The sequence below is a fragment of the Leptodactylus fuscus genome, chromosome 7 (assembly GCF_031893055.1).
Source record: "Leptodactylus fuscus isolate aLepFus1 chromosome 7, aLepFus1.hap2, whole genome shotgun sequence".
Classification (NCBI taxonomy): Eukaryota; Metazoa; Chordata; class Amphibia; order Anura; family Leptodactylidae; genus Leptodactylus; species Leptodactylus fuscus.
The window spans coordinates 118,126,710-118,154,208 of NC_134271.1; the positions used below are offsets into that span (position 1 = coordinate 118,126,710).

General features: G+C 41.8%; 1 protein-coding gene across 1 annotated transcript in view; it reads left to right on the top strand.

Annotated features, from left to right (window-relative positions):
• The first annotated feature begins 22,254 nt into the window (after positions 1-22,254).
• The window catches only part of CDIN1 (CDAN1 interacting nuclease 1), a 264,885-nt gene continuing 259,640 nt past the window's right edge, over positions 22,255-27,499 (top strand). Inside the window, exons 1-2 of the mRNA XM_075282935.1 lie at positions 22,255-22,323; positions 26,558-26,660. Coding sequence (XP_075139036.1) covers positions 26,560-26,660 — 101 coding nt within the window. The 5' untranslated portion in view covers positions 22,255-22,323; positions 26,558-26,559. The remainder of the gene's footprint in view (positions 22,324-26,557; positions 26,661-27,499) is intronic.

A 27,499-nucleotide genomic window follows, 5' to 3' on the forward strand; every position in this document is an offset into this window, starting at 1 on the left:
AAATAACTGTTCTGTGACTGTATTACTATGAAGAAACTGTATGTATGGCAGTAATAAAGTCGTCAGCATGAGAAAGTCATACAGTAAATCCGTCATATAAATACAATAGCTACATACAGCATAGTTTGTAAAGACAACATCCATGCAGTTCAGTCTATTACTCTGTAATGTTGATCCAGAAGAAGGAAAAAAACATTTGAGATACCCAGATGTTTCTTTTACTCTCTTAGCAAATTCCTCATTACAACTTCCCCTAGTCATCGAGAAGTTCCCCGTGTTACAGCCCTGTTATTACATTATTAGGTCAGCCCTCAGTCATCAGTCATCCTAATTTGGATCATCTTTGGGTACTGTAGTCCGCCCATTCCATTTATCACTTTGGTTAATGATTTTGTACCCATCCATAACTCTTAGAACTCCAGTGGGCAATCTAGTTTGACTATATAGATGACAATTACTAATAGGACCACCCACTGGACTCCTGACTCCTAAATGAGCAGGAATTTCAATGAATAAAATGCAAGTTCTACACAATCTTTTCCCAGAAACCTATATATCAATCTGCTCAGCTCTTTCTGCTCTATGACCGACTGCATACAGAATAGCCTTTCTACCAGTGACCGTATTGTCACCCCAGAGAGAAGTCCTAAGTGATCACCCACCACTACTGGGGAGGAAATGGGTCGGGTATCTGCACCCCCACTATAAAGGACTATTTCCAGTGACTTTTTGCTGTTTGAGCTCTCAATGATTTATTGAAGGTCTTGGAAGGAGACTACAAACAAGAGAAAGACAATTGCAAGCAAATGAACGTACAAAGCCAGTTTATGTATGCATTTCAGCAATTTGACCATTTCCCAGGTCCAGCCTGCCGCACTGGACATTACCTGCACCTGCCATAATCCCTATTAATCTCTAATTTCAGACATGTTAAGCACAGACAATGGATAAATATTGATTGATATTTGCAGGGTGTGAAAAGCTTTAACCATAAGATTAGGCTGATACTCCATATTCAAACACAAGCCCAGATATATGTGCCACCGCTATTGACCTTAATCTCTGCCTTTTCCTGACAGCCGTCACCGACTATTGACATAGCAAACAGTGGTGACAAAGTAAGGGGCAAAGTGTAACCTTTCATTTACCTTCATGTCCCTCAAATGACTGCTGTAGGTATATTCAGCGACAGAGCGCCAGCTCTCCAGTGCACTTCCATCCTCACTTTACTCAGTGGCCTTTTGCCTTTAACTCCATCCGTTCCCAGCAAGACGTCTTTATATCGAGCTGAATTAGGCCCTGTAGCCATAGTCGTTTTCAGTATATTATCCATAATTGTAGGTCTGGGATTATGGGTAGTATATAGACCCATTAATTTCTTCGGCCCCATACATACATCCGTAGTTTTACAGATCAGTAACTGAGCTATAGAAGTCATCTACAAATATGGAGCAGGTCGTGTTCTTGTCCAAACTTATGGCACATAGTGTAAAGGATCATACAAGTCTTTTTGCAGATCTGTGAATATTGATGAAAAACGTGCCATATGGACATGTTTGTTGCCGAATATGTATTCGTTTTTGCGAACAGCAAAAATAACTGTGGTCGTGAGCATGTAGCCTTAGGCTCAGACCCCACATTGCGGAAATGCAGCTTCTTTGGTTACAGATTGTGCTGCAGTCTTTTGAGTCAAAGCCAGGAGTGGATTGAGCAGAAGGTAGAAGTATAAGAACTTCCTATATACAGTATCCCCCATTCCTATTGTAGCCATTCTTGGCTTTGGCTCAAAAATTCGCAGCAAAATCTGCAACAAAAAAAGCTGCGTTTCTGCAACATGGGGCCTCAGCCTTAAAAAGTTTTCTCGACTAGGTCCACTAGATTTTTTTTTTTTTTTTTTACATTGATGTCCTAGCCAAATAATAGGTCACCAAAATCTGATCAGTTTGGGTCCAACACATGGAGCAAACCGGAAGTAGCACTACTCCTATTCAAGCAATAGATACAGAGTTGCAGCCCCAACTATTCTATTCCACCGTAGTAGCTTTCAGTACTGGGAGACAGCCAGAACGGCTGATCTGTGCATGGTCCAGGTGTTGGACTCCCACAGATCAGATGCTGATGTCCTATCCTGTGAATAGGTTATTAGAAAAATACCTTTAGGCTAAGGCTCCACGTAGCAGGCCGTAGCGAAAACGTGCTGTGGGAAAAAACGTGGCTGAAATGTATTTCATTTTTTTCCAACAGCCAAAAGCACTTTTCTCTGAAAGCCCATCTTGGTTTCCCCTGCTTCAAATATACCTGACAGACATGCTGTGATTTCCAAAAATACAACAGTGTTGGAAATCGCAGCATTTCCGCTGCGCATATTTTTTTGAAATTCGCTAGAATTCCCTCCACCTTGCACTTTGTGCGGTTTTTGCATTGCAGTTTACACTGACCTTAAAGGGGTATTCCCACGTCGCATACTCACCAGTCTTCACTGCTGTAAAATCTTCTTTCTTCCTGGTTTCTTGTCATTTGGTGGGCGGAGTTTCACATGCAACCTGCCGTTTAGCTCCGCCCCTAAATTATTGTGTAGCTCCGCCCACCGCATAGCGTGATCCTATGGGGCGGCTGAAGGGCCTGTGATGTCATCAAAGGTCCTCAAACAACACTATATGCACAATATTGGACTATGAAGTACAGGCAGGAGCAACTCCATTCTGTGTTACATACAGAGACTGCCTGTCTCTGCCATAATGAACACAATTGAATTAGCTAGCCTGATAACTGGGAGAACAGAAGACGAGTTCAGAAATGAAAGCAGCTCCTCTCCCCTATCTGAGAGCAGGAAGCTAGGTCATGTGGTGTAGACACAGGCTCGCTCCCGTGCACTTAGCCCCTCCTCCCTCCCCCCTGAGAGCAGGCAGATACATCACTTGACTTTTGAGCAGATAAGTCAAGGGCTGTGTCAACAATGAATTGAATAAAGTGATATAGTGGACAAACAAAGCAGTTTTGCTGAAACAGTGTATTTAGGAAAAGTCTTACATCCACATTAACAAGCAGTATAGATAGGATCCTTGTGATGGGACAACCCCTTTAAGCTGTAAATCTTTGTGACACATTTTTATTGTGCTGATACCCCTCGGATACTTTTACATACAGTTTAGATTTTTTATTCTAGTAAAGAATAACATCCACCAGTTAATATCATACAATTCCAAAATTTTAAGATGAACAAAAACACAATTATTAGCAACAATAGCTCACCGACTAGTAAATATTAGCTCTCCAGTCACATAGTACATTTTGTACAAAATAAAAAAGTTTTCCTGTCTTTTCTGCTTCAGTCTAAACTATAATTGTCAGCTGCGAATTATGGAGGAGGGAACAATATTCCTTATAATAGGCAACTGTCTGGCACAATAATCCCCACTCACATAGTGCCAGTCTTGGTGTGTCTAAACAGTGCCTGACATAACACCCCATCAACAGTGTCAATCACAATAGCCCAGTGCCAGCTATGATGCACTTAAGCAGCCAGGATGCATCTCTGTACAGTGCCAGCTGTACCCTCTAACCAAGGACTAGGCACTGGCAGAACACTATACTCAGTGTTGTCAGCCTTATAGAAGTGAATGCAGTGGTCATCAGTAGCAGAATGTAATATGGCCTTTTTGGGGCAATTGCCCATGGCCAAAGGTTCCCATATGGCCCAAGGCCACCTAAATGTTTCACCAACTTTACCAAGTGCATGCCACTTATGAGTGCCTTGCAGCAGCAGTACAATTTTACCTGTGCCAGTAAACACATGCATGGCTGCAAATAGTCTTACCATAAGCAAAGGGGCAGCATCAAAGTGTGGGCGGTGTGGATTTTGAAATATCAAAAAAATATCCCAGCAAGCTTTTTCCCATAATTCCCAGAATAGAGTACACAGAACACTCAGCATTGCAAAGAACCAAGCTATTAATATACAGCTTGTTATCATAAGTCAGTAATTTACCTTTTTTCCTAAACATGTTCTTATTCCGATTTACTCTTCCTCTAGGATAATACATCAAATAAGTTCTCCTCTAGAAGAAAGAAAACTGTCTCTCTAGTGCCACCTATTGGTGGGTACCTTTAAAGTGTAATGTGTGCCGGGGGATGTTTGGTGAACATTTTTGCAATATACTTAATTAACCTATCTAACTTTCTTTGAATAGAAAACAGGCTGTAAGTTCCCACTTAGATTGTTCACCTCCCTACACAATAGTAAAAAATATATAAATGGTTTATACAGATTTACCTTTAAGGATTTACCCACTTACAGGCTCCACATTATGTAATGCACTTCATAACATTAGATTTCTTTTGTGTTGCCCTTTCTATACTTTTGCACCCAAGTAAAGCCTTGTTATGTAATACTCTGGTATAATAGCTGGTGAGGAGCACAGGGCTCGCATTAGTAATGGTAACACATGCTATACACACAGTATAAGGGCAGGATATGTTTGTTCAGATAAGACACACATTGGGATATGTTTGCTTTTTCACATTATCTCAACAGTTTATTGTAAAGATAGACAGGTTTCATGGCAACTCCCCAACGTCAGCTGTAAATTACATTGGGCCTCATGTACCGAAAATGTACAGTAGAGATGCCCTTGTTCCCTGAGCATCTGGTCAGTCTACAATTCATTTAGCTAGTGAAATTTTGAGAATAATAGCAGCGGATGAAAATGCTCTTTGGCCCTCTGGGTGAATATTTTCATTGATTTTTTTTTTGTATGAGTTTTACTATATTTCATAAGATCAGTAGCAAAAAAATAATAATCATCTATGCTAGAAGCAGTATTATGTCCCCTATTACTATCTCATGCACTACCCAAGCTAAAAGCTCTGGAAAAGGCTTTGTCAGTAACCCAAAAGAACTTCACAATGTGTACAGTTAAATGGAGCACTAACTCACACCTTGTGATATATATATATATATATATATATATATATATATATATATACTGTATATATATATATATATATATATATATATATATATATATAAGCTTCTGCCCAGGGGTTGTGTTGGCGATGGGCCGCATATAATTAGCCAAATGTGGTTGGCAGTAATCCGCCTGCGTCTGTGTGTCGACTCTGCTACATCTGTGCATATGCTCAGCAGCCCCAGCTGTATCCACATCTGTATGGAGAGCAGAGCAAGCTGGCTGCTGGTGAAATTTGACACAGTTCACCCCCCCCCCCCCCAACACAGTCTGAAGGCCACATGCCCCTGTGTTACGTGCACAAACTATTAGCGCTGCCTAAGCTCTGCTACATCTGCTAATTTGGATTAAAGGGCTTGTGTTGTGTGAGACTGTTTGAGCAGCTTCTGTGAATGGATGTTGCTGAAATGTGCAACAGTTCTCCCCCCTCCCCCATCCGAGGCAGAACAACAGATTCCCCGTCCTACTTACTGAAACTCTACAGCCGATATATTCCTCTTGGCCACACACATCCTGTATGTTCTGTAGCCTCCTGATCTTCCATGAGGCTCCATTTTCTTCAGCTTTCACACTGTCCAGCTCCCTCCTGTTTAGCTCCACCCCAAAATTAGTGTGTAGCTCTGCCCACCACATAGCGTGACGGGATGGCTGAAGGGCCTGTGATGACGTCATCAAAGGTCCTGAAACGTAGTGTGTGTCTAAATTTGTGCTTAACGGTCATGTAGTGATGTCATTTACCGGGATAAAAAGTAGTCTATGTTTTAATCGGGGTTACTATCGATGTATGTTGCACATTTCAGCCAAATTCGTTCAGCCGTTTTTGTGTGATTGAGTAACAAACATCCAAACACACAAACTTTTACATTTATAATATTAGTAGGAGATTTATAATATTAGTAGGAGATATATATATAGTCAAAGGTAACCTATAGCCATACAGATGCAGTGAAATGGAGATTAGTCTCAGATTAACCAAAATGGCCACTGCTGACTCTACCCCTAAACCCAGAATAAACAGTGGTTTAAATAACTAAAATGCACATTAGGGTGGGTTCACACCTGCGGCCGGTCTCCGGTTTGTGGGTTTCTGTCTTCTGCTGACAGGAGATGGAAACCCGGCAGCCATGAGGGCTCGTGAGCATTTTGTGGTCTCCACGGTGAAAACGTCTTTTTTTTAACCAGACACAAAGTTCTGCATGTCTGGTTAAAAAAAACGGTTTTGCCACGGAGACCAGAAAAAACTCACAGGCACTCATGGGTGGACACTTTGCAAACCCATTCAAATGAATGGGTTTGAAAACTGACTACTGGTTTCCGTCTCCTGTCCAGTTTCTCGGGCAGAAGACGGAAACCTGAAAGCGGAGACCGAGTGCAGGTGTGAACCCGCCCTCATACTGAATCTTTTCTATAAATCTACCTGCACAGCTCCTCCTGCTTTATAACAGACTTCCTTTAAAGTTTCATTATTATGACCATCTATCTATACAGAGGTCAATATAAATGATTCTGTCTTTGGTTTTGATATAAGCAGGTCCATCCTTATAAGAGGACCTTTCACCACCTTTACCACCTTAAGGTCTTTTCCTCATTCAGGCTGAAGTCGTGCTATGTGTTTTACCATCCTCACAAAGTGGAAGGGTTTCTGGCTAATCCCATCCACACATTGCAGAAAATAAATCTGCGGTGGAAAAGCTGCATTTTAAAATAAATGTTGGTGTTTTTGAAAATCCCAGCATGTCAATTATACCTGCAGAAACGCTGGCGTTTTTCATTTAAGTATAATAGAGGCAGAAAGGAAAACTCTGCAGACTTATTGTGATAAACGCTGTTTTTTGGCTGTGGCTTGCTATGTGGAGCATTGCTCCATTGATTCCAGCACAGTTGGAATTTTTTCTGTAGTCCCCTCCATTACTGAGCAGGTCATTTTGGTGCCTGATAGTCAAACTAAACTCTGTAATAACAAGTGGGTGATGTTAGGCAGGAGGAGGCAAGAGGGCATGATTCTGAGGTCTGACACTGTCCATCTCTGATTGGAGTTCTGAGTCACACCCTCTTGCCTGTTTCTGCTTGTCACCACCCACTTGACATTAGAGAGTAGTTATTATATCAGACACCAAAACTAATTGCACTTACTGCTTGGGAATAGTAAAGGCTGGAGAAAAAATTCCAAGTGCACTGGAATCAATGAAACAAATCCTGTTGAAAGAACTTGAGTTGGTGGAGGTGGTGAACGGTCTTCTTTAAATCCACTAGTCCAACTGCTGCTTATTGCCGTATATCAGATATTTTAGTTCCACCTATGATCACTTACGTTCATTGAATAAACAGATCAATCCATGACTGGAGGCATTCAATACTTAGACAAACCCATCGATAACTAGCATGATGTAGTATGTTAAAGACAAGGCCCAATAAACTGTGATACATCAATCTTTAAAGCTGAGGATCTCCAAGGGATCTATAGCGGAAACAAGTTCCATTTAGAGTTTAACTCCATCCAACTGGGGCCATCTCTTTTCCTTATGTTTTATTCTGCTTGTAATAATAATAATAATTATAATAATCATAATAATAAGTATTATTATTATTATTATTTACAAGCAGAATAAAACAAGATAGCTCCTATTCACAAAGTAGGACCATCCACTGGACTCCTAGACCCAGCATGAGCATACCTTTGCATGACTTATATGGTTATATACAGGTTATACTGAATCTTTTCCCACAAACCTATATATCAGCCTGCTCAGCTCCTCCTGCTCTATAACATCCCGCCTGCAATTTCCACGTGAGATGTTGCCTTTAAGATGGTGAATGTGATGTAAAGCCTTGCCAGGTTCTGAACATTAATTATAGAGATGTAACTGCGTCTGGAAATGTTACCAGCTGAGATGTCTCTCCACCGCACTTAAATTTTTTAATGCATTTGTTGTACTTTTACCATAAACTACTTGTAATAAACTAGACAGTTTTATGCAAAACAAGGGATGCACTTCAGTCTGTCTACAGTAACAGGCAAACATCTCGAAAACGGATGGGTTAAATATCCATTATGCTAAAGAGAGGAAATGTGGAGTGATATGATGTATTAATGTATGGCCGTAGATCTCAATACATCAGAGCACCTTATCCTGGGACGAGAGATGATGGATAGAAAGGGTGCGATTGAGTCCTAATATCAGTGTCAAATCATTGAGATTTCAGAGGTCTGAATGGAAAACTGACATTTTAATGTAATCGTAGTGATATCTATTTGCTGGAGATGTTACTATGATATCAGCTCTGTCAGGTTTCATTTAAGTGAATACTGTGTTGTAGGGCGAAGAACTCTGATTCTTTCATGTTTCAAGTATGGTTTTAGGCTACAACTACAAGTGCCGCTCTTGTCTTGTGGACCTCATACATCCGCCGCTGTAACATCGGCCAGGAATATACACATTCAGCTAATATGGTTACTTCTGACCAAAGGACACAACTGTTGTATATAACTAGAGACTGTAACCCTATATTGGGCAGGGTCCTCTTTCCTAGTTGTATCACGTTGGTTGTCTAGGGTCTGGGGATATTATCACTCCTTAAGGAGAGATCACCTTCATAGGTGTATGGAGACTTACAAAAGCCTTTTTTGCTCCACTGTGGGGGAATATGGGAAAAATATAGTAAATTTTGTGTTTATTGTACTTGTTATTTCTAGTATGTAGGTGAACCCCTTCCAAATATACAGCACCATGGAATGAATGGGGCTAAATATATAATAGTAATAATAATAATGATAATGATGGAATAGATTGACCCTAAACATGAACAACATCTAAAAGAGAAAAGTTATGGAGCTTCTTGTAACTAAATTGATTTTTTCTATTATGTATTATATTATTTGTGTATACATGTGTTATTTTTTTTGTATACACAGAATTTTATTGGAAGTATTTTTATGCAAGTATTAGAAAAACAATCGTGAGAATTGGGGGGTAATTTAGCATCAAAGGTAAGCGGTTTTCCTGGATTTACAGAGGTGTTGGTGGCGCTGGGTGCCAAATCAACAGCAGATTGGGTAATGTAAGCCAAAATAAGTGGTTTTATTCAGCGTAATACAGGAACAAAAAATCACAAAGCAACCTGACCCACACACAGAGCAATACCTCACTTCTAGAACCCTGTCTATTCTACCTAAGGCAAGATACTCTGAGGTTTCTTCTCACCAGTCTGGGTCAAAGTCCTTTCTGGAATCCAGTCCTCTTGGGACAGACCTCCTGTCTGTCTCCAACTGGTCCACCATGCACCTGCTCCTGCAGGTCACCAGCACCACTCCTTCTCTGGAGTTGGGCTCCTTTTGGATTCCAGTCCTCTTGGGACAGACCTCCTGTCTGTCTCCCACTGGTCTCGTCCACCTGCTCCTGCAGGTCACTAGCAACACTCTCCTGCTGTGTGCACTCCCTCTGGAGTTGAGCCCCTTTCTCTCTGGTATGGGTGTGGTCAGGGTCCTTTTTAACCCTGTTTTTGGCCGCTCTGCAGCGCCCTCCAGGTTCACAGCCTTACACAATATAATAAATAAGTTTTAAAATCAATTGCAGTTTTGGATAAAAATGAAAGATACAGTCCTATGAAAAAGTTTGGGCACCCCTATTAATCTTAATCATTTTTAGTTCTAAATATTTTGGTGTTTATAACAGCCATTTCAGTTTGATATATCTAATAACTGATGGACACAGTAATATTTCAGGATTGAAATGAGGTTTATTGTACTAACAGAAAATGTGCAATATGCATTAAACCAAAATTTGACCGGTGCAAAAGTATGGGCACCTCAACAGAAAAGTGACATTAATATTTAGTACATCCTCCTTTTGCAAAGATAACAGCCTCTAGTCGCTTCCTGTAGCTTTTAATCAGTTCCTGGATCCTGGATAAAGGTATTTTGGACAAACAATTCAAGTTCAGTTAAGTTAGATGGTCGCCGAGCATGGACAGCCCGCTTCAAATCATCCCACAGATGTTCAATGATATTCAGGTCTGGGGACTGGGATGGCCATTCCAGAACATTGTAATTGTTCCTCTGCATGAATGCCTGAGGATTTGGAGCGGTGTTTTGGATCATTGTCTTGCTGAAATATCCATCCCCGGCGTAACTTCAACTTCGTCACTGATTCTTGAACATTATTCTCAAGAATCTGCTGATACTGAGTGGAATCCATGCGACTCTCAACTTTAACAAGATTCCCGATGCCGGCATTGGCCACACAGCCCCAAAGCATGATGGAACCTCCACCAAATTTTACAGTGGGTAGCATGTGTTTTTCTTGGAATGCTGTTTCTTTTTGGACGCCATGCATAACGCCTTTTTTTATAACCAAACAACTCAATTTTTGTTTCCAAAATGAAGCTGCCTTGTCCAAATGTGCTTTTTCATACCTCAGGCAACTCTATTTGTGGCGTACGTGCAGAAACGGCTTCTTTCTCATCACTCTCCCATACAGCTTCTATTTGTGCAAAGTGCGCTGTATAGTTGACCGATGCACAGTGACACCATCTGCAGCAAGATGATGCTGCAGCTCTTTGGAGGTGGTCTGTGGATTGTCCTTGACTGTTCTCACCATTCTTCTTCTCTGCCTTTCTGATATTTTTCTTGGCCTGCCACTTCTGGTCTTAACAAGAACTGTCCCTGTGGTCTTCCATTTCCTTACTATGCTCCTCACAGTGGAAACTGACAGGTTAAATCTCTGAGACAACTTTTTGTATCCTTCCCCTGAACAACTATGTTGAACAATCTTTGTTTTCAGATCATTTGAGAGTTGTTTTGAGTAGCCCATGATGCCACTCTTCAGAGAAGATTCAAATAGGAGATCAACTTGCAATTGGCCACCTTAAATACCTTTTCTTATGATTGGATACATCTGGCTATGAAGTTCAAAGCTCACTGAGGTTGCAAAACCAATTTTGTGCTTCAGTAAGTCAGTAAAAAGTAGTTAGGGGAATTCAAATCAATAAAATGATAAGGGTGCCCATACTTTTGCACCGGTCAAATTTTGGTTTAATGCATATTGCACATTTTCTGTTAGTACAATAAACCTCATTTCAATCCTGAAATATTACTGTGTCCATCAGTTATTAGATATATCAAACTGAAATGGCTGTTGCAAACACCAAAATATTTAGAACAAAAAATGATTAAGATTAATAGGGGTGCCCAAACTTTTTCATAGGAAGTGAAGCGGGAGTGATTTTGTCATTGACATGGCTGCGTTTGCCATGGTTTGGATATATAATTTCCATGAAAATTAAGATTAGGTTGTGAACGCGTCAAGCTTGTGTAGGACTTTTTAGGATATATATGGTCCTATTCAATATCATCAGCTTTATATTTCTTTTTACAGTGCACTCCCTGCACTAGATAAAACATCACTACTGTATAGAAGAGGGTCCCCCAGTTATCAGCTTTGCAGAGCACAGCAATGGGTTATGAGAGTCTTATTTCTCTGCCTTCTCCACTAACTCTCTCATTCTCAGTCACATGACCATTTCCGCTCTACTCTGCAAAAGCCACACGAGTACAGCAGAGCCGGTGATGACAGAAAGCTAGAGCGGCAGCAGAGGAAGCTGAGCACAAAGATTCCCTGCTGAGCTCTTCAACTCTAATGACTGTGACACCAGCAAACCTTTTTCTCTACAGTATGGCCCCATGGACACCGCCAAGTGTGCTTCCGATGTGGGGCTGAGTTTGCAGGAGAAAGCACTCAGATGACACTCAAACTCAGTGGCATAACTAAAGTTTTGTGGGCGTGGGTGCAAACTTTTGTCCAGGGCCCCCACCCCCTTCCTAGAGCGAATTCTTGATGGAGGCGGTTACAGGTGATGAAGCGATATCTCAGATACTTGAAAGGGGGACAGCTTTAGTACCCACAAAAGCAGTTATCAAGAATACCGTGAGTGAGCAGCGCAGTGCTCAGCATGTAAACAATACTGGGACAGTATTACATGCTCCACAGTGGACCCCACACAGTATTATGTGCTCCAGAGTGGACACCACACAGTATTATCTGCTCCACAGTGGCCCCCAAACAGTATCACGTGCTCCATATTGGCCTCTAAACAGTATTACGTGCTCACCAGTGGTCCCCACAGAGTATTATATGCTCACAGTGGACCCCACAAAGTATTATGTGCTCCACTGGTACTCAAACAGTATTACATGCTCCATAGTGTCCCCCAAACAATATCATATGGTCTGCAGTGGCCCCCAAACAGAATTACGTGCTACACAGTGGCCCTCAAACAGTATTACATGCACCACAGTGGCCCCCAAATAGTATTACATGCTCCACTGTTGCTCTCATACAGTATTATATGGTCCACAGTGGCCTTCACACAGAATTATATGCTGTAGTGTACTTCTCTGGCTTCAGTAAATGACTACGCATGTATCGAGAGTACATAAAGTGGATAAGTATAAAGTTTTTTAATTGAAGGCACCAATAGGGTTAGGGGTTGGTTATTTGGGACACTAAGCCACCAGTCTATAAGTACCTGGGGATGGGTAAGCCCTGATAGGATACCTGTCATATTCAGCTGTCCCTTCTGGTCTTTGTTGACTTTGCTGCAGCTGATCATTTGCCGAGCACCCACACGACCAGTGTAGCCCATTGCTGGCCTTAAAGGTAATGCCAGTGATAACCTACAGTGGTCATATGGGTAATGGGCAAGTGATCGGCTGCAGCAAAGTCAACAAAGACTGGTGGATCACCAGAGCAGAGACATTGGAGCAACTGTGGATTAAATAGGTGAGCTTTTTCCCTACAGGATGAACATTTCAAAGCATACCTTGCCGGTAGAAAAAATATATCCTGCACAACCCCTTTAATTTACTAGACTCCTATTTATTTGGATAGTGTCTACATCTTTCTGGAGTAGAATACCCTAAGGCACTAAACACTGACGTACATCTGTAATATACTGTAAAATGATGATATACAGCAGTTCATTATGAAAATATCCAATATTTGCTCAGATCTGGGAATGCTATATATTTTTATCTTTAGCGTAAACCTTAATTTGGTCTATTTTCTTTGTACTCGAGGGTAACCGTTCCTCGGCCGCCTTGATTTAAGAAGATGCAGTAACTTCCTGCCCTAAATCATTTCATTGTAACATCTGCCCTGCTATTTCCTTGCTGTTCTTCCATCAGATAATGAGGCCTCGTGTGTCACACTTGTGTCCACCCATCCGTCCTTGTGTCCCAATATTAGGTCTTTGCTTTCAGGCTACTTTCCAATTACAAATCAGATGTGATAGTGCAGACAACACCTATCCAGATCATCCCTTTGTGTTCTGCTGCCTCACTAATGCAGATTAGCCCTGAGCTGTCAGTTGACAAAGATTAATAACACTGCACCAAGTCCTTTGTTTCTCTCTGTGGCCGTTTAGTGTGAAATACTATCCAAAAACATTATCCATCCTCTATTAATCCCACAAATTTGTTCACACCATGCACACTGTTTAGGGCAATTTACAACAGGAACATACTGAGCACAATTGCATTTAATTACTTGGGTTCTAATTACATTCATTAAAGGCTAATAAAATAAATGAAAGAAGCAGCTTTAAAGACTTCTGTAAAATACACAGGCCTAGTCTCTGTCGTGAAACATGGCTGACAGCTTGTAGGGGGTAAAAGTTTTAAGGAAGAGTGCACACTGCAGTTTGGAAAGCCTTCTTTGAGGGACCATTTGCAGATTGAGTGTAGGAATGTATCCTAACATTTCGGATCCCCTTATTTGTAGGTTATACCTATACCCATAGACATTAGATAGAGAACACCTAAATGCAGGTCATATTTTAATAACGTATACCAGAGGTCTCAACTCGTTCAGCCCAATGCCCCCATACACATAAATGTTTGGCTGAGCATCATGTGCCCGGAAAATGGTGAGAGGGAAGGAAGCCATTGCCAAATAACTCTGGTGGCGGCTTATGTCACTGACAACAAAAGCATATCACATACATCTGCCATCAGGAAAAAGTGGGGTGAACCCTATTAACATTAGATGGATGGTTTCTCTCCCCAAATCAACAGTTTTGAGTGACAACCATCTAATGTGAATGGCTATCTTAAGGTTAAGGCTACATGGAGACATATAGGCATGTGACATAATGTAACAATATGAGCGAGAAGAGAACCAGGCACAGACAGAGGCTACTGGAGCTAAATAGGAAGTTTCTATCTCATCCCAAGTGCTTTATTAACATTAACACAAGTCAGTACTTCTCTGTAATGTCATATATTGTTCCACTGATGCTTCTGGCTTCTGAGAAAGAGAGTTAGGGAGCAGATTCTCCTCGATTTTCTGCAAGCAGTGTATGGGAGATATCATATCTACTAGTCTCCGTCCACCAGCTCAAAGAAAATTCAAATTTAGACAAAACATTTTTCACCAATTCACTTCTAATGATATTGCGCCTCATGACAGTGAACGGAGCCTGTAACTTAATAAGTCAGACAGTCTGTCAACAGATCTTTCTAACAGAACGGTAAGGGTCCATTCACACAGAGTTTTCTGGCGTGGATTCTGACGTGGAGTTTGCGTCAGAATCCACGCAGAAAAAAAGCCTCCCATTGACTTCAATGGGTTCCTTTTTCCACGAGCAGAAAGAAAAAGGGTACAGTAAATGTATTTGTCTTTTTGTCGCCCATACACCCCACAAAATGAGTCTGTGTGTACCATGATGTTAATGAATAACTTTTTATAGAGGTTTATTGTCAAGTTATGTGCTCCCCTCTATAGCACTAACCTTCTCTTTACTCATCTGATTCTTACAGTGTTTTCTGCATGAACAGGAGGTCACAATAACAATGCAGGTCTATGGGAATCAGTCTGAGGCTCTCCTAGACTTGCATTGTGAGTTTGATCTCCTGTTCATACAGGAAACTGTGTGCATCAGAAGATCATGGAGGAGTTCAGTACTCTGGAGGGGAGCACATAACTTCACAATAATGCTGTCAGTAATTTATTTCTTTAATGACATTATACTAGACTCAGGCTTATTTTGGAACTGGGTGATGGGGAGAAACCTCTGGAATGTTTCTAGAATGGTTTTCTATAGAGATATAAAATATTCTATACTATGATTTGTGAAGATGTGGACACAAATGGTCAGTGTATATAACTAAAAGTTTATGGAGTCATTGGCATCAAAGTGTCACTGTTCATACAACTTTAACCAAAGAATAGAACATAGAAAAAATAAAGAATAATTACTGTTACATTTGGTTTAGCGCTTCACCCCATTTTTCCATTAAAACAGCAAGTAGTTTCATTACATTTACTTAGCTGAAGCCACACTTTCTATTTTAAATAGGAGCCAGGCTGTTTCATTATGAACCTGATGGCTTCACTACATGAGATCATAGTAGGTTTACTGGCTGAATCCATCTCTGAGTTTGTTGGATGGAGTCTCGGAGCTCCCTCTCCATGGACTACATAGAAGTATGTTCTCATCCTCAGGATATGTTTAGAAGAATAGAGGAGCTGAATCTCTCTATGAAAAATTGGATTTCTGCAGAGGATGTGCGAGTTGATCTATGAGGATTAGACTCATTCTAATTCAATGGAGCTAAGACATAGAATCCATAATAATAATGAACACTCTTTGTATATTAATGGTCACTAACTTGCCAACAAACTTTGTGTAAAACAATAGCGCATTAGAAGAAACTCTGCGTTATATGTATTCAGAGAAGAAAAAAATCTTTCTCCACGTATCATCTTCTTTCATAGTTCAACCTCCCAACTGATATTCACTCTGAAATCTTTATTGGATCCATCTTGCTACAGCATAAAAGACTGCAGATCACAGAGATGTCAGATTATAGCTCACGACAGAAGGAAAAAGTGTGAGAGAGGAGTGAACAGGAGCCAAATAAGAAGGCTGGAGCTAAATAGAAAAGTTTCTAAATCACCCCAAGTGCTTTATTCACATCAATACTGGTCAGCGCTTCTATATAATGTTTTATATGGTCTGGCTGCTCGACTTTCTGTGTGCAGTATATGGGAGACTTCATACCAGTTCAGGGAGTCTAATCTCTGTCCACCAGACAGAAATGCAGGGAAAACTGCTAAGAAATGGATACTATAAGTCATATAACTGTTAAAGTTTTTATTTTGAATTCCTTATATGTGGGTTTGCAGAGAAGTTAGATATGTTTTAAATTATGCATGTGAATAGGGTATAAAATATAGCATTCACAGTATACAGCCAGCTCTTTAGCATTTCTTACTAGCGGATACAGGCAGTTCCAAGCAAATATAGAATATATGCCTCACGTATGACTGGCACAAATAGGTCCTCACAAACTAAGCTAAAGTTAAAATTTGGCACATAAGCCAAGAGCAATAGAATAAGAGTGATTTAGTTTCAGTGAAGGAAGCAGGTCAGGTCTATAACAACGGCTTTTGAGACTGAAGCTCGGATGAAAACTCGCTTTGGCCGATGTAACAGTGTAATTAGGGATGTTGGTTAGCCACAAAGACGGTAATGGAGGAGCCAATTTCATCCAATCTGTGGAGTTTTCAGCACAAATATGATTTGCATTCAACTCTGCTACATTACACCCCATCTCCAAACCTATAATAACCACCAAAAATTACAAAATAGATCTGTCAGACAAGTAATGGATCTGTCTAATTGTGGCAACGTCTTGTGTTAGTATTATTGTTGGACCAAATCTGTCAGATATATTAAGACATATTTTGCCTGTAAAAAAAAATACAAGTCTTTATTATGATTGATGCTACTAGGGCTGGAGAAACGATTTCATGTCTTGATATTGATAGTACATAAACGGCAGGAAAGTCCAATGGCTGTCGTGAAAATATGCTCACTTGGTGGAGTTAGACACCGTAACTTTAGGTTCAGATATACTGTCGGCTTCCACAGGAGGGCACAAAGGCCCGAGTATATAACAAAGTAGATGGACAACTGCTTTAAGTAGCTGTTCTTGAGGGCTTACAAGCAACAAGGAAATATAAGACTAAGTTCATTTCTGTTCTTCTGCTCCTATGATCAGTGGCGTAACTTGAGGGGTTGCAGTGGGGGCAGTCACACTGAGGCCCAGGATCCTTAGGGCGCCCATAAGCACTGACATCAGTATTGAGATTGCAGCTTCCATCTGGCCCATAAACCAAGGATCACCCAAACTACATTGAGCTTGATGAAACTCCTTACCACCCATAACCATTACTATCAAGAATTTGCTATAGGGATGAGGTAGGGGGCCCATAAGACTTTAGTTACACCTCTACAAAAGATGATGGGCATATGATGGACAACAATGGTGACCGAAAGATTGCATTGACTATATGGGTATATGTAATTTACCGGTTATAGAAGAGTACAGTATGATGGATTGTTTTGCTTCAGTGATATGGAAAAATGTTTAAAAAAACCTAAAAAATAGGTTGAACATAAAGCCTTGGTTAAGAAAATATTAGGATAGGTGATACATCTTGATTATACATAGTTACATAGTAGATGAGGTTGGATAAAGACATGAGTCCATCAAGTCCAACCTATAACCCTACAATCCCCTACAGTGTTGATCCAGGGGAAGGCAAAAAACCCCATGAGGCTCATGCCAATTGCCCTATTTCAGGGGAAAAAATTCCTTCCCGACTCCAAATATGGCAGTCAGTATAAAACCCTGGATCAACGTGTCCTTAAAATCTAGAGACCATAACCCATTATATTTTTCTCTTCAAGAAAGGCATCGAGGCCCACTTTGAACTTGTTCAGTGAATCCGTCATCACCACTTCCTGGGGCAGAGAGTTCCAGAGCCTCGTTGTTCTTACTGTGAAGAATCCCCTTCTATGTTTCTGGTGAAACCTTCTCTCCTCCAGACGTAGAGGATGTCCTCTTGTCACTGTCACTGGCCTAGGAGTAAAAATATCCTTAGAAAGTTCTTTGCATTGTCCCTTCATGTATTGGTACATTGTTATTAGATCTCCCCGTAGACGTCTTTTCTCTAAACTGAATAACCCCAAGTTTGTTAATCTCTCGTTGTACTCCAGTCCACCCATTCCCCTAATCATTTTGGTTGCCCGTCTTTGCACTTTTTCAAGTTCACTTATGTCTTTCTTGTATATCGGGGCCCAAAATTGCGCACAATATTCTAAGTGTGGCCGTACCAGTGATTTGTATAGAGGCATAACTATGTCCTTGTCATGAGAATCTAGACCTCTTTTGATGCATCCCATAACTTTATTTGCCTTGGCAGCAGCTGCCTGGCACTGGTCATTAAAGGTAAGCTTGCTGTCCACTAAAATCCCTAAGTCTTTTTCATTGACAGTCTTACCCAGTAATTTACTATTTAGTACATAGTCATACATTTTATTACGTCACCCAAAGTGCATTACTTTACATTTGTCAACATTAAACTTCATTTGCCAAGTATCCGCCCATGCTTCCAGTTTCCTTAGATCCCCTTGTAATATTCTACTATCCTCCTCATTATTGATTACCCTACAAAGTTTAGTATCATCTGCAAATATAGACACCCTGCTTTGTAAACCCTCTACCAGGTCATTAATAAAGATATTAAACAAGAGAGGACCTAATACTGACCCCTGTGGCACCCCACTGGTGACTGTGGCCCAGTCTGAATATTTACCATTAACAAGTACCCTCTGTTTCCTATCAGTGAGCCAGTTGCTAACCCAAATGCATATGTTTTCCCCCAGTCCCAACATTCTCATGTTGCATACCAACCGTTTATGTGGAACAGTATCAAAAGCCTTTGAAAAGTCCAGATACACCACGTCCATTGCATTACCCATGTCCAGATACACCACGCCTACTGCATTACCCATGTCCAGGTACACCACGTCTACTGCATTACCCATGTCCAGTCTTGAACTGACCTCCTCATAGAAGCTGATCAGATTAGTCTGACAGGACCGATTCCTCATAAACCCATGCTGATTTGGTGTTATAAGATTATTTTCATTGAGATACTCCAGGATAGCATCTCTTAGAAAGCCCTCAAATATCTTTCCCACCACAGAAGTTAAACTTACTGGCCTATAGTTTCCAGGTTCCCTTTTACACCCCTTTTTGAAAATTGGCACCACATTTGCTATTTGCCAATCCTGTGGAACAGACCCAGTCATTACTGAATCCTTAAATATTAGATACAAGGGTGTATCTATGACCATGCTTAATTCCCTCAGAACTCGGGGGTGTATACCATCTGGACCGGGCGATTTCTCTATTTTAGTGTTTTGCAGGCGGCGCTGCACTTCTTCCTGGGTTAAGCAGGTGACATTTAATTGAGAGTTTACATTACCCCTAATCATGTTGTTGGCCAATGGATTTTCTTGTGTAAACACTGTAGAGAAGAAGGCATTTAATACTTGTGCTTTTTCCTCATCCTCCTCCACCATTACACCCAGATTACCCAGGGGTATTATGGCAATACCCCTTTAACAAGGACCTTTACAACATCTGAGACTATCCATGTTCTGTTATCCTGAGATGTAGGGTAATATAGTAATTGATTATTTTATTCTCTGTGCTATCATCAGGTTGAATCTCCCCGCTTTTTAATACCCAGTATACAGGGTTTGAGTGTATACAGGTAAACCACTTTATTAATAAACCAGTCACATATATGGCCAGAATTCTGTCCCAAAGTAAAGGAGGAAATAAGCTGAAAACAATAGACTTCTGAACAATCCAAGATGCAAGAATATACTCGCACCATGAGAATTTTACGATTTGCCTTTATTTGAAGCAGGTCCATTCTGAGAAGGAAATGGACCTTGTCAAGAACCAAGGAAACAGGAAGCGCTGTATCAGTCAGCTGCCAATGTGATATTGTATTCTGTACAGCCACGACCACCACAAATAGCAAATTTATCTCCAGGCTTTACATTTCAGGTTGTCAGATTATTAAAAATAACCATTTGGAGAGTTATGAAGCAGATGTGGAGATTGTTCAGTACAATGGGTCTAAACCTTCCCGGGTTATTATGACCAAAATTAGAGTTACAACTAGTGATTTATTTCATGTTGCAGAGGTCACCAGAGTTTTTTCAGTTTGAGAGGTTCATCCTAATGTAACAGGTGCGGATGATGACCAGAAAAAGATTCCCAAACCTATACAGTGGGTCACAAGGGTCCATTGCTCTCCCTATAAAAAAAAATTTGCAGCTAGGAGGAAATTTAATGGAGAACTGGACTTTCAGACTCATAGACGTGGCATGAATGCATTGCTTATAAGGGGTGTTCTGATTTCTTTTTTTCAACCCCTGCAGAGACTGAAAATAAACACTGTGTACTCACCTCTCCACTGGGCTGGGGATCCACTGGAGAGTCTCTTTTCTCGTCCCTGGCCTTTGTTGACACTTTGACTAAACTTGAGCAGCAGCCAATCATTGGCAATGCTCCATCTGAACAGAGCATCACAGCTTGGCCACTGATTGGCTGGATCAGTCACACTCAGGTCAAAGGTCAGGAACACTAGGAACATTAATGGAGACCCTCCACTGGATCCCCAGCCCAACAGAATATATGCAGATTGCATTATTCTAAGCCTATACAGGGGTTACAAAAACCTCATCCTAGCCACTGGCCTATCTGTGAGGCTAGGTGGAAGGGGAAAATCTGGGTGATACATCTAGGGTATCTTTAGATTGCCATGTCTATTAGTTGTCTTATATTGCACCAGATATTTGCACTAGGTGGTATTTGATACATTGTAAGCCACGCCCCTTTCCAGCTAATGATGACAATGACAAACCCATCACCAGGGACTTAAAATGCAGGGAGTATTGTGAAATATTTACCACCGCAGGGTTGCCGATGCCTCAGCATTAGCATTCTGTTGCGGCTTTCATATACTACTACTACTGTTTAGAAACATGTTGGTGGTTTCCAATTGTGATCAGCAGAATTATGATTTCAGCTCTAAACTGTAAAAAAGGCTATAAGGCTCAGGACAAGAATATATATATATATATATATATATATATATATATACACTGTAATCTTAAAATTAACCAAAATTGTATGTAGAGTATTTAAAAGTTGTGTGTAAAGGTGCACATGCTTTATATTCATATGATCACTCCTAAGAATTGGCAGGAACCGCCTGGGGATCAGTATTAGGAATTCTGAATTACACGGTCCTTTATAATGCATAGAATGCTTATAATGTGCAGTGATATAAAATGTATCAAAATCCTTCTTGATAATACATACAGTCGTGTAAAAAGTATGAAGATCACTTTATAATGCACACAGTCATGTGACATATTACAAAAACCCCATTATAAAGTGCACAGTAATGTAATCTGCAGAAAGACCCTATTGTAATGCATCAGTCATGAGACATACATTGCGACTACTTTATAATGCACACAGTGATGAGTCATGTAATCTGTATGAAGACCCAGTATAATGCACACAGTCATCTGATATTTATCAAGACCCCCTTATAATGCACATGGTCATTAGACATGTATGAAGACCCCCTTATAATGCACACAGTCATGTATGAAGACCCCCTTACATTGCACAGAGTCATGAGCTATGTATGGAGACCCCAATATAAGGTACACAGGCAGATGATATAGATCAAGAACCTCTTATAATGTACAAAGTCATGAGACAAGTATTAAGACCCCCTTATAGCATACATAGTCATGAGACATATATGGAGACCCCCTTATTATGTACACAGTCATGTGACATGTATGAAGACCCACTTGTAATGCACACAATCAAGAGACATGGATGGGGATCCTCTTTAATGTACACAGCCATAAGACATGTATGGAGACCCCTTATAACACACACAGCCATAAGACATGTATGGAGACCCCTTATAATACACACAGCCATAAGACGTGTATGGAGACCCCTTATAATACACACAGCCATAAGACATGTATGGAGACCCCTTATAACACACACAGCCATAAGACATGTATGGAGACCCCTTATAATACACACAGCCATAAGACGTGTATGGAGACCCCCTATAACACACACAGCCATAAGACATGTATGGAGACCACTTATAATACACACAGCCATAAGACGTGTATGGAGACCCCTTATAATACACACAGCCATAAGACGTGTATGGAGACCCCCTATAACACACACAGCTCTGAGTACAGCCCTTCACTCGCTGTATCTGACATAGCAACACACACGTACATCCACAACACAGCTGAGAGTCTGACTCCTCCCACCCACGTGACTGATCACATGACTGTGATGTGACATCACAGCAGGTCCTTAGGCGGGCAGTGCTGGAGCTCTGTGTGTACAGGGGACGTGGTGCTCACGTGTGTGCAGGTACACTGCTATACTACCACTATACTATACCACTACTATGTCATGTCCACTCACATCCTCAGCTGCCATGTTTGTTTGCTCAGGCTATAGAGTACGCGGCCGGTTATGAAGAGGTTAATAAATGACTAGAGCTTTATGTTTGTCTGTTGTCCTGACCACTGTAGAGCTTCTACCGGTCAGCACCTGGGAAAGCTGGGTGCATTCGGTCATGGTCTGTCTTTTACCAGATGTTTTAGGGTGAATTCACACGCAGTAGGTTTTGTTGTTGTCAGACCTGAGACTGTTCTATTATTCTGACAGAACTCTATGTACATGGTGCTGAGACCTCCTCCTCCTTCTGGTCACTGACAGTGGGGGATGTCTGTAGCCTGTCCTGTGGCAGTGGTGGATGTCTGTAGCCTGTCCTGTGGCAGTGGTGGATGTCTGTAGCCTGTCCTGTGGCAGTGGTGGATGTCTGTAGCCTGTCCTGTGACAGTGGTGGATGTCTGTAGCCTGTCCTGTGACAGTGGTGGATGTCTGTAGCCTGTCCTGTGGCAGTGGTGGATGTCTGTAGCCTGTCCTGTGGCAGTGGTGGATGTCTGTAGCCTGTCCTGTGGCAGTGGTGGATGTCTGTAGCCTGTCCTGTGGCAGTGGGGGATGTCTGTAGCCTGTCCTGTGACAGTGGTGGATGTCTGTAGCCTGTCCTGTGGCAGTGGGGGATGTCTGTAGCCTGTCCTGTGGCAGTGGTGGATGTCTGTAGCCTGTCCTGTGGCAGTGGTGGATGTCTGTAGCCTGTCCTGTGGCAGTGGTGGATGTCTGTAGCCTGTCCTGTGGCAGTGGGGGATGTCTGTAGCCTGTCCCGTGACAGTGGTGGATGTCTGTAGCCTGTCCTGTGGCAGTGGTGGATGTCTGTAGCCTGTCCTGTGACAGTGGTGGATGTCTGTAGCCTGTCCCGTGGCAGTGGGGGATGTCTGTAGCCTGTCCCGTGACAGTGGTGGATGTCTGTAGCCTGTCCCGTGGCAGTGGTGGATGTCTGTAGCCTGTCCCGTGGCAGTGGTGGATGTCTGTAGCCTGTCCTGTGACAGTGGGGGATGTCTGTAGCCTGTCCTGTGACAGTGGGGGATGTCTGTAGCCTGTCCTGTGACAGCGCTGTCTCTGGGGTAGGAGACCACTGCAGGACCCTCACAGATCAATTGATGACTTATCCTAAGACCCTATGCACCTGGCCGAGTGTGCACATGACTGAGTGTGCATCTGATGTGGGGCCGAGTGTGCAGCGAAACGCACTAGGAAGTCACTCGGAGAGGATTCTGCTGCAAATTTTGCCCCACATTATGTGCACACTTGGCTGAGTTGATGGGGGTTGTAGGATAGGACATCGATATTACATACTGGATAACCCCTTAAATCTAAAGATGGCGGAGTACAGCCCTCGCTTATCTCCGTACTTATCTGCTATATAATGTGAGTGCTGTGCTTGGTGTAAAGTGATGAAGCCACCGCAGCTGTCTGAACACTGCAGCCTATTCAAATGGCTGATCTGTGAGGGTCCTGGGTGTTGGACCCCTGCCAGTCTATAAGAGAGAGAGAGAGAGAGAGAGAGATCATCAATCTTATAAGCCCTAAAAACCTTTCCTGTGGGGGCCCCACGGCATTTTACAGTCAGGCCAAAGTAGAGGGGATTTTAGCAAATCCCATGCTCACTTTGCAGTAAAAGCTGCGGTGCAGACATGCCACGATTTCCAAAATTGTTGCAGTTTTGGAAATCGCAGCATGTCAATTATACCTATGAAAAATCTGGCGATTTCCCCATAGGTATACTTGAAATAGAAAGTCTGCAGAGGAAACCTCTGTGAACTTTGTCTAAAGCGCTGCGGGAAGAACCATGATGTGGGATGTCCCACGGGGCCTTAACCTAAGTGCGGTTTTATCATCCGCATCTCAAACTGACCTTAGTAATTCTCACAATATAGTAAAATACACGCACTGCCAAACAATGAGAGCCAGAAATGCAGGTGCACATTTCATATATCCTTCCATACAGTTGGTGTTTGTGGTAATGCTAGCAGAGTGCTGGGGCAACTTTTTGTGTTTATAAGGTTATAAAACACAGCAGGAAGTTTCAGCCCCAACCTGGTAGATGATCCTATAAACCTAGCACTCCGTTGCAGTGGAAGTGATCACTCTGCAGGTCAGGGCCCTATGTGGCGTAAATGCTGTGATTGGAAAAAAATCGCAGTGTTTTATAGTCAGAGCAAAGTGGATGGGATTCTAGTGAATCCCATGGCCACTTTGCTGTAAAAACCGTGGTGCGGACTTTCGGTCATGTTCAAAACGGATGCGGTTTTGGACATTGCAGCATGTCAATTATTCCTATGGAAACACCAGCAGATTCCTCTTACGTATAATTATAACAGAAAGCCCACAGAGGAAACCTCTGCGAACTTTCCGTCTAAAGCGCTGCGACAGCAACCGTGATGCGTTGCCGCAGTGGTTTTTCCCACAGTGTTTTTTTTTTGCTGCAGGACGCCACGTGGGGCCTTAGTCTCGCTCTTAGGACCTCTTCTCCCTTAGAAGCTGTGCTATCCCTTTTGTACATATGGGGGGGGGTGTATTTACGAGCCCATCGGCAGATAGGTGAAGATGTGGCACATTTTTGGCACACAGCCCTTGCACTAAAGTTGCTGCATCCCCTGTTCTGCACTTGGCTTGCCACTTTCTGCAAATGTGGGGCAGAGATGCTTCAGCCCAACATATTGGGCTATGACCAACCGCAATAGCAATGTATAGAATCTCCCATAAAATAGTGAAAAAAGAAAAAGCTTTAAAAAAAACTAGAATAAATAAAAATTCTAAATCCCTCCTTTCCCTAGAATACATATAAGGGTGCATTCACACTACGTAAACGGCAGCTTATTCTGAACGTAAAACACGATCAGAATCAGTGGCGTATAAAGCAGTTCCCATTCATTTCTATGGGAGCCGGTATACGAGCACTCCCCATAGAAATGAATGGGCTACTTTTTTCACTACGAGCACTCCCATTGAAGTGAATGGGAAGTACGGCTTGGCATGAGCAGAGCTAGCCGTACACACGGGCACTTCCCATTCACTTCAATGGGACTGCTCGTAGTGAAAAAAGCAGCCCATTCATTTCTATGGGGAGCGCTCGTATACCGGCTCCCATAGAAATGAATGGAACTGTTTTATACACCACTGATTCTGAACGTGTTTTACGTTCAGAATAAGCTGCCGTTTACGTAGTGTGAATGCACCCTAAAAGTAGAAAATGACTGTGACACACATACACATTAGGTATCCCTGTGTCTGACAGTGCCCGGCCTACTGAATATAGGGGATCTGCAGTGCTCCTGTTCCGTCGGGAAGGGGTTAATAGGAGCACTGCAGACACTCTATATTCAGCCAGACTGAATTCCAAGTGGGAGAAGAAAAAACAGTCCTCAAGCTCAGGGAAGGGGCAGACAGACAACCAAAACACCCCCTCCCCTTCCCCAGCACCCAGCAACTACTGCACCCACAAACTGACCATTTTAATTTTTGAAATTTTCCAGTAGCTGCTGCATTTCTCCCCCCCTCGGCTTATGCTCGAGTCAATAAGTTTTCCCAGTTTTTTGTGGTAAAATTAGGGGGGTCGGCTTATACTCGAGTATTTACCTCCATCTTCACTAAAGTACAGTGAGCCTTCAAGCATTTCTGTGCAAGCCCTATTCCCCTCCGTGCAAGAGAGAGGAGTAATATACCCGTGTATGTAAGACAGACGTCACCTATAACTGGTGGACTTTTCTACTTTCTTTGAATATCCTTTACTAGGAATGGATGACATCCAGCTAATAATACTAATGTTATTACGAGTTACAACCAGCGTCTGATTCTGACATTTCTTTTATTCCCTATTAATTCCACTAATGGATTCTCGTTCTCTCCGTTTGTAACTGGTCCTGTCCTTAAAATGTTCCTAAATTGTTAACATTGTCCTAAACATTTCACTGAGGCATATAACTAATCTTTGTAATGTATCGCACCAAGCAATTTTCCCATTTCATTACCTTCCTGGCCCCTGTGCCATAACCATTCCATATATCGCTATCATGTACACGTTATCCAGACTGTGTATGGGCAGGTGGCACCCATCGTATGCATATTGTTTTTGCTGTGTACACATCTACATCATATATGTTGCTAACCTTTTGCTTTCTGATATAAATTCTGAAGCTGAATACCTTTCTCTTTACAGAGATGAAGTTGAGTAAAGCCCAGTATGATGAGGTTGCCCATTTCATTACCACTCTGAAGCCCACCAGGCAGTGTATGAAGACGCTGAAGGAGAGATTCCCCAAGTAAGTGCGGCCTATGCCACTGAGTTTGTGGAGCTTTAGAAAACTGTTAGAAATGTTCCCTGTTAGGGGTCAGGTAGGGTCCCTAATTGTAGGTCTTGGATCTTCTTCATGTTGCTCCCCCATTTGGCTGGCTCCTGGTTCATAACATATGGCTGGCACTTGGCTTTTGGATGAGAACCATGGGCCTGGCCCTTGGCTCCTGGACAAAGACGTCTGCTTCAGAACTATATGACTGCCACTTGGTCCATAGCTCAGAAATGTATACATACGTGTCATCTGGGTCAGAACCATATGACTACCACTTGGCTCATGGGTAAGAACGATAGGAATACCATTTAGCTGATGCTCAGGCTTATATATACAGCAGTTCAGTCAGCACTGTCAACTGGACTCTGCACCAGTACAATATAACAACTTCACTTGGACATTTTTTGTTTGGTGTTTCATTAGTAATTGATTGTAGATACAGGTAAGGCTTGCTATACTCTGCTTTTTTCAGTCCGTTGTTCTGATCCATTACAGGATCAGAATAGTGGACTGAAACTCTAATAGAGTAATACTAATACTAAGTAATACTAACAGGGCTCCCTCTGCCTGGACCTGTCACCATTCTCTCTAATGTTAAGAACAAGGCTAAAGCTTTCAAACAAGATAAATTTCTTCCAAAATTATAATTTAAAAAATAAACCTAACCTATTCACCTACTCTGGAGTTGTACAAACTATTCAAATATGTAAATTATTTGGCATGGTCAAAAAAAATGTCACACTGTTAAAATGTTTTTTTGGCCTTTTTAGTTACTAAAAATATGGATCAAAAATTTGCATGTACCCCAAAAA